Source organism: Fusarium redolens, assembly GCF_020744475.1.
Source record: "Fusarium redolens strain MPI-CAGE-AT-0023 chromosome Unknown BKA55scaffold_29, whole genome shotgun sequence".
NCBI classification, from domain to species: Eukaryota; Fungi; Ascomycota; class Sordariomycetes; order Hypocreales; family Nectriaceae; genus Fusarium; species Fusarium redolens.
In genome coordinates, this window is record NW_025763692.1 from 197,945 (window position 1) to 211,588 (window position 13,644).

Genomic DNA, 13,644 nt, shown 5'->3' on the forward strand with positions numbered 1-13,644 from the left:
TGCGTCCTAAGTCGGGATGTTCGCCCTGCTGTCTCAGCAGGCCCATGACGCAAGCGCGGATCTGACTGTGGGACGGAGCATAGCCCAAAGACTCCTGACGGAGTATCCAGAAAGCGAGCCTATCCTCTTGGCTCTTGGACAAGCGTCGATAAGGGTGGACCTGCTCTTTCACGGCCCCGCGGCCGTTAAGTCTGTCGATTAGAGTGCTCCGAGGCACTCCCCGTCTCTGAGCGGCTTGAGGAGGTGAAAAACCATTATCAGTAACATCCAATATGGCCTCTGCCATATCTTCCTCTGTGTATTTCCATCGAAGTCTTGACCTAGGCATTTTCATATGTTGTCGCAGATAAAGGCCAAAAAACACAGAAAAGAGCGGTGAAGAACTTGATGATCGAATTAACACTATTTCCATATCACGGTATGCATACATCGCGTACCCCGCACAGCCTTAGAGGGCTACAATCGTTAACTCCAATCATTTCTATAATCAGCAAAGGCATTGTCCTCCAAGTAGCTATTTATTTTGGCCAATATTTGTGTAAGTGAAGTTGATGAGTTTTGGTGAAGCTTTTTTTATTTTGCTTGCCGAAAGAGGGGTTATGCCGAAAGAGGGGTTGTGGATGGTAGTCTTCAGTGGTGTTACTTGGAGATCTGTTACATTACGACACAGCGACTTTCGCATAGATAATCCAGATGTGGTTCAATAACGGTATTTATTCTGCTGGCTGAGAGCCAACGCGCAGTATCCTACCCCTTGGTTCGATCCGCCAACCTGTTTCCTTTTACTTCTTATCCTTCTTCTTGAATTCAGGGCAGTGGCTCTTTTTCAGCCACTTGTAAGTCTCTGGGTAACTCATCCCGCTACATCCTTTCCCATCCTTGTAGCTCTTGCAAGGCTTAGGCGCGGCGTGTGTCTTCCTAATCACATAGAAGCAAGTCCCGCACTTCTTGACCTCGACGTCAACTGTGCACATGTTTGCTGTTGGAAGTATAGTCTAGTGGAGTGTGTAGTAGTGTGAGTGTTGGGTTGCTTGGAAATTGATGTCTTGGGAGAATGAAGAGACCGTAGTGCTAGGTCCATGGTTCTCTTAAGTACTCAAACCGCCCCGCCAATGGCCGTGTGAATGTGTGAGAATGTTGCTTTAGACATAGCGAATCACCATTTCAATGTACTGAATCAGTCATCTTGCGCCAAGGAGGCTCTTGAATAAGACATGTGAGAAGGGAAACTTTATCTTATGATTCACCGTGATAAGGTTATGCGGTTGATCATGTAAACTTGAGGATAAATAGAAGCTTTAACATCCAGCACAAATGCCAAACAAGCATACGAGCAAATATCCTCCAGGGTCACAGCTCTCGTGGTAGTCGGCGCAATGACTGCAATGTCTCTTGTTGCGCCACCGATAGGTCTCTGGGCGATTCATCCCTGTGCAACCAGTCCCGTCCTTACAGCCCTTGCAATGTTTAGTTCTGCCGGGTTTCCTCTTAATTTCTCGGTAACATGTTTTGCACTTGGAGATTTTGACGTTAGATGTGCACATGTTTGCTGTCAGAAGGGTTGCTCAGTGGAGTTGTAGAGTAGTGCGAGTATCACGTTGCTTGGAAGGTGATTTGGGGAGAATGTGGTAGCCATAATGTCGGATCTGTAGTCTACCTTAAGTACACATGTTATCACATCAGTGGTCGTCGTGAACGATTGCCTTGGCAAAGAGAATCCGCATCATCAGGTACTGAATCAGTCATCGTACGCCAAGGAGGTGAATAACGCAGGCATGCCATGGAGGAAATCATGTCTTACCATCCACAGCAAGGAACGAGGCGATAATCACAAGCCCAGAGATCTGTGAGTCCTTTCAGGCTATGTGACATATACCTACGCATCTGAAATGCTATTCAGGGTTGTTACTTAGAAAAAGGTCACACTGCGTCACGCTGACCTTTGTGCAGCTATTTAAGGTCTGTAAATGCTGGAATTCCATATCCCTGTCTTGGAGAGCTGAACATCCCTGACTTGTACTTGTGTGGCACGCACAGCAGAGGGGCACATAATAGAGGGTTTAAAGAACCTTGATATCTATGGTAAAAGGAGGAGGTGCCAGTCGCCTTATATAATAAGGTAGCTTGGCTGACTAGTAGCTAAGCGGACCAATCATGGCAATTATACCTTTTGACAACTTGGGCATATCTACGATTAAGTCATGTGGCTGGAAGCTTGTCTAGGCGCTTATCTCAGTTTAGTGATGCATCACGTTATATTTGGTACAGCTATCTTTCTCATGTGATGATGTAGCTGTAGTGCTTGGACTCTTTGCTGCCTGGGCTAAGCTACCATACGACGCAAAAGCTTCCCCCTACTGGTCCTTGCCATCCTGGTTCAAGCTGCAGTTGCAGCATAAGGTTTAGGCTTTGTGCATTCGGGGCAGGCATCCGTATCCCTCTCCGATTCATATTTTATTTCTGGCTTCTCTCCGCTGCACTTCCCCTTTTTCACCATGCTCTCACATTTTGCATGAGAGTTTTCTGCGTCAAGTTCATACCCGCACTTTTTGCACTTGACGATTCGTTTTGTCCATTGACACATCTTGAACGGAGACTCTGTAGGTTAGCTAGTGTTTAAAGGTGTTATATGGGCTGGGTTTGGTTGACTTGGAGTATGTAGGTGTTGGGACTTACTTTGTAATCGCTTTAATTTATACCTTAGTTGCTTTGTGAATGTTTACTGGCCAATGGCACAATGGAAGTGATTGAGATTGATTTGCAGAGGAGCTGTTTAATCTGCTGGTTCTAGCGTGGTGAAAAGCTGGTAAAAGGTAGTCGTGATGTTCTCGTTGGTTTTGTTCGGGTTGTGTGAAGATGGTTGATCTGAGGTTCCCATTCCCCCGTTCAAAACTCGAGCTTATATCTACATTGCAGTCAAGAGATTCGCATTCACAGGGCCAAGGGAGCTGAATCAAGACACCAAGTGGCCCGTGAATCTACCTCTGGGATAGTGATGCTTTGTTCACAGTGAACGTGGTAGCTACTTACCGAGAATGATGAGACGCAGCAACATGCTGTGATACGAGGCTCGAAAAGCTTCCACTGATTGACTGTGCGATCAATGTCTCACTGTCATTTGTTTGAAGCCGACTTCACCGGTGAGACGATGGGTAGCTCAGCGAGGATACAGCTCAATGCCTAATTCCTTTTGCTTTCGCTTTGTGCATGATGTGTTTGACTTCAGCTTATTTCTATTTGTGAAATTACAAGGAGTATCATGGTACCATACTCTGAAACCTTTCATAATGTGGTTGATCTCTGGGCTTTTTTGCAGCTGAAGGTGTTGCATTCTTATGGCTTCCCGTTGGCTGTCTCTCTACCGAACAGCTGCATTTTGCATTTTTAATATTCTTTATTGATACTAGCTGCTTCTTTTGTCTTACCTTCCTCTTTTGCTTGCATTATTTCCTCCGAATAATTGCATCATAATTACCGGGGCCGAGATAGTCTACCCCGCTCCATCTTATCTTCCCAAAGCTTCAACCTGGCCTCAATTACAATTGTGCTCTGAAGGAGAGTACCGTCGCATCAATCTGAAGATGTCTCAATCACAGCTTGACATCAAGGCGCTTCGGGCAAAGTTCCCAGCTCTTCAGCAAGACCAAGTCTTTCTCGACAACGCGGGTGGAAGTCAAATTCTGGGGGCCGCAGCTGACTCGTGGGTTGTGCTGCGATAGTAGCGAAGCTAAATCTGTCCTGACTCCTGTTACAGGATACGAGACTACCTCATTACCTCAAATGTGCAGTTGGGCGCCTCGTATGGCGTAGGCAAACTCTCGGCGACAAAAGTGGACAAAGGCTACGAAGCAGCTGCACGATACATCAATGCACTGCCTGATGAAATTGGTACTCTAAACATCCTGCACGGCGATTACAGGACATGCAACTTACGGAGAAACTAGTCTACGGTGCTTCTTCAACCCAACTGCTGCGCAACCTCGCACTGGCCCTCACCTTTGCTCAAGGCGACGAGATCATCGTATCAACTCTCGACCACGAAGCAAACATCGCACCATGGCTAGACCTAGCTGAGCGACAAGGACTCAACATCAAATGGTGGACCCCAGAAGGTCAAGGCAACAACCCCAAGCTCACAGCTGAGAGTCTAAAAACGCTCTTATCCGACAGGACGAGATTCCTTGCCTTGACTCACTGTACCAACCTGCTTGGATCAATCCACGACATCAGGGCCATCTCTGCAGCTGCTCATGAGTACCCGAATGTTTTTGTTTGTGTCGATGGAGTAGCTTATGCCCCTCACCGACCCCTTGACGTCAAGGATCTTGGAGTTGACTTCTACTGCCTCTCGTGGTATAAAGTCTTTGGCCCTCACATTGCAATGCTCTACGGCAGTCGCGAGGCTCAGAAACAGCTTCGTCCTTTGGGTCACTACTTCAACCCGGCTGACAGTCTGTCGGACAAGGCTGGATTTTCCGCTGGGAGCTACGAGTTGATAGCGAGTATATCTGTTGTGGTCGACCACTTACTTGCTGAAAGCTGGGAGAAGAGTATTCAACAAGAGACGGAGATTCAGACCTTGCTCCTCGATTATCTGACCAAACGAGAAGACGCCACGATTTACGGAGAACCGAGTTCGGACCCCAGCAAGCGGCTGCCTATTGTTAGCTTCACCATCGACGGCTGGAACTCTCGAAGTGTCATAGCAGCTATTGAAGCAAACTCGAATCTCGGGTTGAAGCATGGCCACTTTTACTCCCATCGCCTGGTGAAGGAAGTTCTCGATCTGGATACTACTGATGGCGTTGTTCGAGTCAGCATGGCACACTATAATACTCGTAAGTCCCGCGGAAATGTGACGTTTGCACTGCTAACTATTATTAGGTGAGGAGATTCAGACTGTGATAGATACTTTGCAGAACATCATTGTGAAACAATGACGTGAATACAAAGGTGGAGCAAGAAAGCATTATGGTTTGATAGCTTAAGAAATATTCGAGTCCCCAACTCCTGGGTCTCCTCTCCAGGCTGAAACGTCCCATCCAAAAGGCACAGAGCCACTTACGTAGCCCTCGGTCTCGGTTCTACGGTTTTGACTCTCCTTGAGACTATCCTCAGGTGGGAACAAGCCAATCGGGACCTCATCTTCAGCCATATTGAACGGTGAGGCGAGGTGATGGGCAAAGTTGATGTCGGCGTTAACAGATGCTTCAACAATAGTAGGGTACGGCATGTTAGCCTCCGAACTTCCCTTGAGAAGTGTCAAGGGATAGCACAGCAACTCCCGTAGTTCATACATCAACTGATGAAGTTTGGTATTGCCACTTGACTCGATAAATAGATATGAGTCGTCATCGAATGACCCATCCTCGTACGAGAAAGAATCCTCTGGTGTGTTTTCTGGGTATTCTGCTAGTTGCTCTTTTATTGTATCCCGGTATTTCGTTAGTCGAGTGTAAAAGGAGCACGCTATCCTGTCCTTAGTGGCACATAATGCAAGAATATCGATACACGTGCTTGAAAGGATGACGTCTTGCTGCCTAAATGCCGCGGTGCCACCAACAAGGAAGCTTTTGATCGCAGTGAAGTTCAGCATCAGGAAGGTGACGTAGGATTGATATCTGATATTACGTTAGCTTGGTTCAAGGTCTAAAGTATGAGATGTAGGAGATGGCGTCTTACATAGTTAACCAGCAGTTCTTCACCACGGCTTTCTCCTCGTAAATCTGCGCCAAAAGCCGAGCTGAACCGCGGGCTCCCTGTATACCCTCGAAGATAGCAGCGATGGCTTCCGGATCCCAGGTACATGCCGCTATATCCTTCCGAGTAGCAAGCAGGGCCCTGGTCTTGAGAATGAGAGCAGACATGTAAAAGAGGTGCATGTAGAACGTGACCCGACGCTGGTCAGCAGAAATCTCTGGCGGATGGACCAAAGCCTCGAGACGCATGTAGACAGGCAGACTGGATCGCCATAACTCGAGATCTTGGTGCATCTGTCTCAGTGTAGCTGGTGATAAAACCCTGAAACATGCTACTGTTCGGAGGATGTTGGCTTTGAGGACTGTGATTTGAGCCATCTTCTGCTGAAGTATGCCGATAACAGGGTCCTCTGCCGCGGAGTCAAGAGCGCCGGTATTGTCTATCTGCTCCCTTGTTTCCTGACAGGCAGACCATCAGCAAGGAAGCACTTCATGCGCGCGGGAGTCAACTTACATGAATACACCTGGAAACCTCTGGGCTAGGGATATGCCCAAGCGTAGCCGTTACCCAACTTCGTACTGTGGTGAGTGCAGTAAAAGTCTTGATATATCCGTTAAAGTCCTGTTCTGAAAGACCGGGGGGCCTCTTCCCAACACCTAGTCCGCTTGAGGATCCTAGAAGAATACCCCAATCTACAAGGATACTCGGTTAGTAGTAAGATATCAACAAGAACATGGCAGACCAACCTGTATAAGATATTGCCAATGATGACTTGGCGATGACATTGTATATTCCCAAGCAGCAGCATATCTTCATTGCGCGCAGAGGAGCCTTCTCCACGGCATAATCAAGAAACAACCGAGCTTTCTGATAAAATGGCGTGCAAATAGATGCATTGCCATTTGGCAAAGTCTGACGATCATATTGGAAGCCCAGGGCACAGATTGCTAGTAGCTCTCCATATGCAATCTTCCTGCTGATGATCTGATCTGCTTTTGCTTCTTGACTCGCAAGAAAAGTGTCAATGATGGAATCAGCTTCCCTTCGCGTGTAAATGGGAAAAATGGTACCCAGGTACAAGAAATAACAATCCACGCCATCGCGCAAAGCTTGAACAGCAACCTCAGAAGTCTCGGTTGATAAAAGCTCGTTCTCAAAGAGTAGATTGCAGTCGTGAATCTGCTGACTCAATTTCACTCTCGCACTCGGCGGATCGTCACCAGCTAAAGCAGAACTACTGCCCTCACTTTTCACAAACTCAAGGGCGGCTTCAATACCGAAACCATCGCGAATTCGTTCAAAAAGACTATTGGCTTCGTTGGCAGGCCGTTCTTGCAAATACCGATACAGGGCCGCGAATGACTCAACATTCTCTTGTAAAGCTTGCTGTTGCCGTATGAGAATTTCTGAACGGTTCGCTTGAACAGGATACTCGCAATCTCGACCTTTTGATATACAAGGCCCACATTCAGGTCGATCACCATCGCATTTTATCTTTTTCAGCTTGCAGGCTTGGCAAGCAGAGATGACCTTGGTTTTGCGGGGTATTGCCAAGTCGCTGGTTGATCTTGGTAATGGAGTCGCGTCTGGTATTGTTGTTGGACGAGGGAGGATTGGTCTGAGGCTTATTGACGATGGAGTATCCATTGTCGTTTTTGATGATTGTTGAATCGTGAGTAAAACTCGACTGATGCGATGCTCTCGAGGGGTTGGTGAACAGCTGAGTAACGCCACAATAATTGAGAGGCGACGTAGGGTTTGCCACCCCCGTGTTAAATCCTATCTTATCTTATCCTGTCAACCGTATCTTATCTTATCACTTTCGACTTGGGAAACATCAACTGAGGGGATGTGAGCATAAACATAAAGAACAATGAATTAATTAAAGGAAGACAATATTACTTCTAACCTTTCCGAAAGATAAACCCAGTTTTGTCTTGTAGTTTCAAAACCTAAAGATATACAAGGGAAGCAACAGTTACCGCGAATGGTAAAAACATTCAACAGTAAGGATTCACTTGTCACTAACCCAACAAGCAACTCTACCATTGGCTCTATTGCTGTTAGATATTAGACTTAACTATATTCTGCTGTTGAAGTAACATGTAGCTCTTAGACAGTCCCAGCTTCCTTGTTTGTATCCGTGTGTCCTGTCAATGCCAGTCTTGGGAGCTATGACCAAATCCTTTATACGTCCAAAGGCCTGAATGACCAATTCCCTCAAGCTACACGTTGCCAGATAGCGTCCCAAAACCTGTAAGAACTCCTCTTTACTCCATGTCCGGCTATCAGTCTCGTATTCCGGAAGGGATCATCATCACCAGGATAATCATCGAGCCGCTAGTCAGGCCCAAGATAATCCTTCAACTTGAAAGTATATCATTTTGAAAAGATCCTTTAACTATGCAGGTCATCTTCAAAGACTGTTAATTTAAGTAAGCGGCTTTTCACGTTGTACAAAAGGCACCGTAGGTCAGCAGATCCCGTATTAAAGTTCGTTGTTCCTACCATCCGATCGGGCTGATTATTCCTCCGAGCGACACCCCAGCTCCTGATCCTGATCCTTCAATTGGAATGGTAGCCCATTCTACCAACAAGCCATTCGATTAGATCTCTGATCGTCCCTTGATTTTTGCAGAGGGTTGATCATTCTTTTGTTTCTGATCGAATCAAAATCCGAATTCCGAAGAATGCCGCCTCCCAATTGTCTCCTCCATGTCGAGGACACCTTTGGACCCATCGTCAAGGAATGCGGGTCTAATTTCGACTTCACTTTGTTGTTTGAAGAGACGATTCTTTGTATTATTCCTCTTTGTGTTGCTATTTGTATTTCTGTCTTTCGAATTACGCGACTTTGGAGAAAGCCGGTGATATTCAAGGGTTGTTTCATATTGCCGTTGAAGTTGGTATGTTCTAATTTCTCTTCCGTCGATCCTTCTATGCGCAATAAAAGAGTGATTGTGATCTAACATGATGAACTCAAGATCGCATGGACATTAGTACTTGGATCGCAAACGAGTCTCGTCGCCCTTCTCTCGATCCGAGATGAAACCCGAACCAGAGCCAGTATTGCCGCGGGAAGTATTGGCATACTCGGCTCCGCGATACTAGCATGTCTATCCTTTCTGGAGCACCAGCGCGCGGTACGCACCTCATCCATCTTGGTACTATATCTCTTATCGACTATTCCCATGGACGCCGCTCGAGCCCGAACCCTTTGGCGCATGTTGGATGGAAGAGACCCTGCCATTGCTGTCATGGTGCTAGCAAGCACCAAGGTTTGCGCCCTGGTGACGGAGGTTTTATGGAAATGCTCTTTGGCAAACAGACATGAGCTATGCGACGCACCTGAAGAAAGCAACGGTATCGTTGAACGAGCGCTTATGCTACGAATGATGCCGATTTTCTGGGCTGGATACCGCACACCATTGCAAACTGAGCATCTCTCCAAGCTTGACACCAAATTGCAAAATGCCGAGTTGAGGCCGACCGAAAAAGGCATGTTTCCGCTGACTATGCTTCAACTTGTATAGGTTGACTGACAATTTCTAGGACCGAAGACAAAGCAGGCACCGATCAAACTTGCGAAAGAGATCTTCTACTCTCACATCACCGAGTTTCTGGCCCCCATATTCCCCCGCTTATGTTACCTCGCCTTGACCTTTGCCCAACCATTCCTTGTCCGTCGAGCGATTGACTACATCTCGAAACCAAAGACCGACAGCTCAAAGGAGAGAGGCGATGGACTCATTGCGGCATATGCTATTGTCTACTATGGTATTGCAGTAAGGTCCCTCCGTCTGGCCAGAGCAGGCATGGTACTAACAACAACCATTAGTTCGTTTCTTCGCTGTACGAGCAAAGTGCTGTTCGAGCTACCACTGTCGTCCGTGCCGATCTATCTATGCGGATCTACCAACAGTCACTGCTTCTAGATCGAGTCGTGGACACAGGAGACTCGAGTACAACAATGATGACTGCCGATGTCGAGCGGGTACAGCTCGGGGTTCGAAAGATACACGATGCTTGGGCGAGCTTTGTATCTGTTGCGATTGGACTCTGGTTGATCGAAGCACAGCTGGGCCTTGCAGCTTTGGTCACTTTGGGTCTCATCGGAGGTGAGTCAATATACCACTGTTATGGCGGAGAGCTAACAATAGACAGGGTCCTTGCTGCTTGGCGGGTATTGGTCTGGACGCGCCAGTAGATTCCAGAAGAACTGGATGCAAGCTATCGAAAAGCGACTTCACAAGACAGTACAGGTCTTGAAGGGTATTAAGAGCATCAAGCAGATGGGCGCCTCGCCAGCGATAAAGACCATGCTTGAAGGCGAAAGACAATCGGAGATCAGGCTGTCAAAGAGATTCCGACTTCAGCTCATTGCACTGGTGACCTTGTGTGAGTTATCTAATCCTCGTTTTGACCACATGCTGATCATCAATATAGCTTTCACCTCTCTTACCATGCTTCCTGCGCTAGGTCTCAGTGTGCACAACGCCGTGTCGGACAAGTCATCAGGTCAGATCCTCAGCGCACAAACAGCCTTCCAAGTCATGACACTCTTCAACATCGTCAGCTCAAGTATCCAAGACTGCACTTCCCATGTTATGGCTATCATGGTAGGCCTCGGTTCACTCCAACGTATTGAGAGTTTTCTCAACCAGCATACTTGGACAGACCCTCGGAAATCCATCAGAGATGCTAGCATCAGTACAGACGAGAGCTCTGTTCGTAGTACGAGCGAGAAGAAGGTCCTCACCGACGTGGCTGTCAAGTTACAAAATGTTAGCGCAAAGTGGACCGAAGACGGTGAAGCAGTTATCAAGGATGCCACGTTTGATGTACCAGCTCATGGATTGACTGTTATCGCTGGACCTACAGGTAGTGGAAAGTCAACACTGCTGCGTGTCGTGCTGGGTGACCTTGCACCATCTTCTGGAACCGTGTCTGTCGACGACTCACAAGTTGCCTTTTGTGATCAGACACCCTGGATCGCCAATATCAGCATCAAGGAGAACATCGTCGGTGCTCTGCCTTTCTATGAAGAGCGTTATCGCATGGCGCTTCATGCGTGTGCTCTAGATCAGGACATTGAGGATTTGACAGATGGGGACAAACATTTGTGTGGTTTGAATGGACAGTCTGTTAGTGGAGGACAGAAAGTTCGAATTGTGAGTAAGCTCCCGAAATATGGTTCAGTATGTGTGCTGATCTCAACCGAAGGCGCTGGCTCGTGCCATTTACTCCAAGGCTACTCTTGTTCTTCTTGACGATTGTCTTGTAGGCCTCGACACCAACACCGAGCGTCATATCCTTGGTGAGATATTCGCACCCCGAGGTCTTCTCAGCAGCGCTCCCACCACGACTATCCTTGCCACAAGCTCACGTAAGTTCGCCGCATCTTTGAACCTTTCAATTACTAATAACACGGACAGCAAGATACCTTCCCTTCGCTAGTTACATCATCCTCATTGATGCCGACGGCCGTGTTGTTCGACAAGGAACATATGCTGAAATTGCGCCGCACATTGAACAACTTGAGCATGATGTATTGCAAGTATCAGATCGCGCTTCCACGGCACGAGAACCTAGAGCTCAAGATTCCGACGAACTGCCCAATACCGCAATCACCAACGACGTCGCCTTCAAGAAAGGTGCCAACGGCGATTGGGCTGTGTATAAGTGGTATTTTGGAGTCATTGGCTGGATGGACTTTGCCGTCTTTCTATTCCTCTGCATGCTATTCGTGATAGGTGTCACATTTCCACGTAAGCCACTGACTCTCTTGCAAGCCCTGTTACTGGTGACTAACTATTGATAGAAATCTGGCTCGGACTCTGGACAGAGAAGAGTCTTCAGGATCAAATCGATACACTTCCCTCATTCTACGGTGTCTTCTTCGGAGTTGGTTCGATGGCCTGGGTGGCTCTCGCTTCAGCATGTGTCTGGCTCTTTCTACGCATTGCAGTTCGGACTGCAGCCTTATTTCACAATCTTATTCTCTCGACCACACTAAAGTATGTCAGCTCCTCGATCCAGGTTCTTTTCACGGTTGCTAACGGTGGCGTAGTGCCAGAATGGATTTCTTCTCCCAGACAGACAGTGGAGTCACGCTGAACAGGTACGATAGCTACAAGCTTGATACACAGACGCTCGCTAATCACATCGGCCTCTAGGTTCAGCCAGGACCTGCAGATCACAGATATGGAGCTACCACTAGCTTTTGTTGGTGCCACGATGAACTTGTTGATGCTTATCGCGCAGTGCATTGTTGTCACGATCCAGTCCCATTACGCTGGCTTTGCAATTCTGGCTATCGCCATTGTCATTGGATTCTTTCATGAGTTTTATCTTCGTACATCTCGAAGACTTCGTGTCATGGATATTGAGGCAAGGTCACCCGTCTTATCCCTTCTTCTTGAATCTCTTGATGGGCTCGCTACTGTTCGTGCATATGGCTGGGCATCATGGTACTTGCGAAGAGGCATTGAGGTCCTCGAACGATCGCAAGTGCCATTCCACTTCTTACAGTCTGCGCAGGTTACGCTCAACCTTTCAGTAGACTTGTTTGTGGCGACTCTGGCGCTGGTCGTTATCTGCATCGCTGTTGTCCTCAGGAACACCAGTGGCGGCAGTCTTGGTCTTGCGCTGTTTAGCATCGTAGGACTTGGACAATCAGTCAAGGGTGTTGTATTCTTCTGGACTTCACTAGAGATTACCCTAGGTGCAGTTGCTCGTATCAGGGATTTCACGCAAGATACACAGTCGGAACATGATTCTGATACGAAGCCAGCGGCAGAGTGGCCATCAAGGGGCGAGATTCGCTTCAACCAAGTCACACTGACTCACTCGTGAGTATTGGTAGTCATCCTGAAGATCTTGAACTAACATGCGATTTAGGACCTCGTTACCTCCGACTATTTCGAATCTCACGCTGGACATCAAGCCAGGTTCGAAAATGGCCATTTGCGGCCGCACAGGAAGGTATATTCCCTTGCATGCGCATATTCAACTAAACAGCCATGGATGCTAACTCAAATGTCCAACAGCGGTAAAAGCACTCTGGTCAACTCACTACTGGGCCTTGTACAGGTCACTTCAGGTCTCATATCGGTTGACGACGTTGACATATCAGCCCTAGCCAAGGATGAAGTGCGGTCCCGCTTCGTTGTTCTTCCGCAAGAGTCTCTCATTCTCTCAGTGAGTGTTCGAGAGTATGCAAAGCTCTTCAGCATTTCAGACGAGCAAGAGATTATCCAAGGCTTGAAGAAGACTGGCCTCTGGCAGACCATCGAGCAAGGAGGCGGTCTAGATATGATTGTATCAAGCGACACTTTCTCCCATGGAGAACGCCAGCTGTTCGCCATGACATTAGCGTGCCTCAAGAAAGGAAAGATTGTCTTGATGGATGAGCCTACAAGCCAGTAAGTTGCACACGTGACACTACTTGAAGTTCACTACTAATGTTATCAGCGTCGATAATGACATCCAAACACAACTGCGCCAGACGGTATTTGACACGTTCCCTGATAGTACTGTCCTTTGTGTCACGCATCAGGTCGCAACAATCGTTGAGTTTGATATAGTTCTTGTATTGGATGATGGCAAGGTTGTTGAGCAAGGTGATCCCAAAGAATTACTACGTCAGCCAGACTCGCGCTTTGCACAGCTGTACTCAGCTGGCGAGCTTTGACCTCGAGGGTAAGATTATGCAACGCTGCAGGCGCCTTTGTCATCATGATGCCTGACCTTGGGAGCGTAGAGTAGTCAGTTATAATTAGATTTTCTTATGCATTTCTCTTGTTCTATCATGTGTTTTCGTATCCATCCCAGTCTTGGACTGGTCATAAAAGCCCCAATATATAACCACCATCAAAGCGTGCTCTGTCTTTTCTTGCAAATCATCACAGAGTAGTCAGATGTCAGGCTAGCGAGATAGCCCTT

At 47.4% G+C, this 13,644-nt stretch overlaps 3 protein-coding genes across 3 annotated transcripts; 2 read left to right on the forward strand and 1 right to left on the reverse strand.

Moving 5' to 3' along the window:
* Positions 1 to 3,581: 3,581 nt before the first annotated feature.
* Positions 3,582 to 4,940, forward strand: BKA55DRAFT_697620 (pyridoxal phosphate-dependent transferase; the record flags this gene model as incomplete). The annotated part of the gene is made up of 4 exons (XM_046200410.1): positions 3,582 to 3,700; positions 3,755 to 3,888; positions 3,945 to 4,838; positions 4,885 to 4,940. The coding sequence occupies 4 exons, from the start codon at positions 3,582 to 3,584 to the stop codon at positions 4,938 to 4,940; spliced, it is 1,203 nt and encodes a 400-aa protein (XP_046041896.1).
* A 44-nt stretch (positions 4,941 to 4,984) lies between these two features.
* BKA55DRAFT_599622 (uncharacterized protein) lies at positions 4,985 to 7,347 on the reverse strand (the record flags this gene model as incomplete). Its single annotated transcript, XM_046196422.1, has 4 exons — positions 4,985 to 5,621; positions 5,683 to 6,158; positions 6,214 to 6,392; positions 6,447 to 7,347. The coding sequence occupies 4 exons, from the start codon at positions 7,345 to 7,347 to the stop codon at positions 4,985 to 4,987; spliced, it is 2,193 nt and encodes a 730-aa protein (XP_046041897.1).
* An 893-nt stretch (positions 7,348 to 8,240) lies between these two features.
* BKA55DRAFT_627486 (P-loop containing nucleoside triphosphate hydrolase protein) lies at positions 8,241 to 13,471 on the forward strand. Its single transcript, XM_046196879.1, has 14 exons — positions 8,241 to 8,606; positions 8,685 to 9,198; positions 9,253 to 9,485; positions 9,539 to 9,818; positions 9,865 to 10,098; positions 10,147 to 10,871; positions 10,924 to 11,086; positions 11,136 to 11,468; positions 11,522 to 11,717; positions 11,771 to 11,821; positions 11,877 to 12,551; positions 12,601 to 12,684; positions 12,750 to 13,124; positions 13,174 to 13,471. The coding sequence occupies exons 1-14, from the start codon at positions 8,391 to 8,393 to the stop codon at positions 13,391 to 13,393; spliced, it is 4,299 nt and encodes a 1,432-aa protein (XP_046041898.1). The 5' UTR covers positions 8,241 to 8,390; the 3' UTR covers positions 13,394 to 13,471.
* Positions 13,472 to 13,644: the final 173 nt, after the last annotated feature.

Bases quoted from the DNA above. Each gene is read 5' to 3' on its own strand.
- BKA55DRAFT_627486 (XM_046196879.1), top strand. From the start codon at position 8,391: ATGCCGCCTCCCAATTGTCTCCTCCATGTCGAGGACACCTTTGGACCC. The intron at 8,607-8,684 runs GTATGTTCTAAT...GATGAACTCAAG, and splicing joins TCATATTGCCGTTGAAGTTG to ATCGCATGGACATTAGTACT. The intron at 10,872-10,923 runs GTGAGTAAGCTC...TCTCAACCGAAG, and splicing joins GAGGACAGAAAGTTCGAATT to GCGCTGGCTCGTGCCATTTA.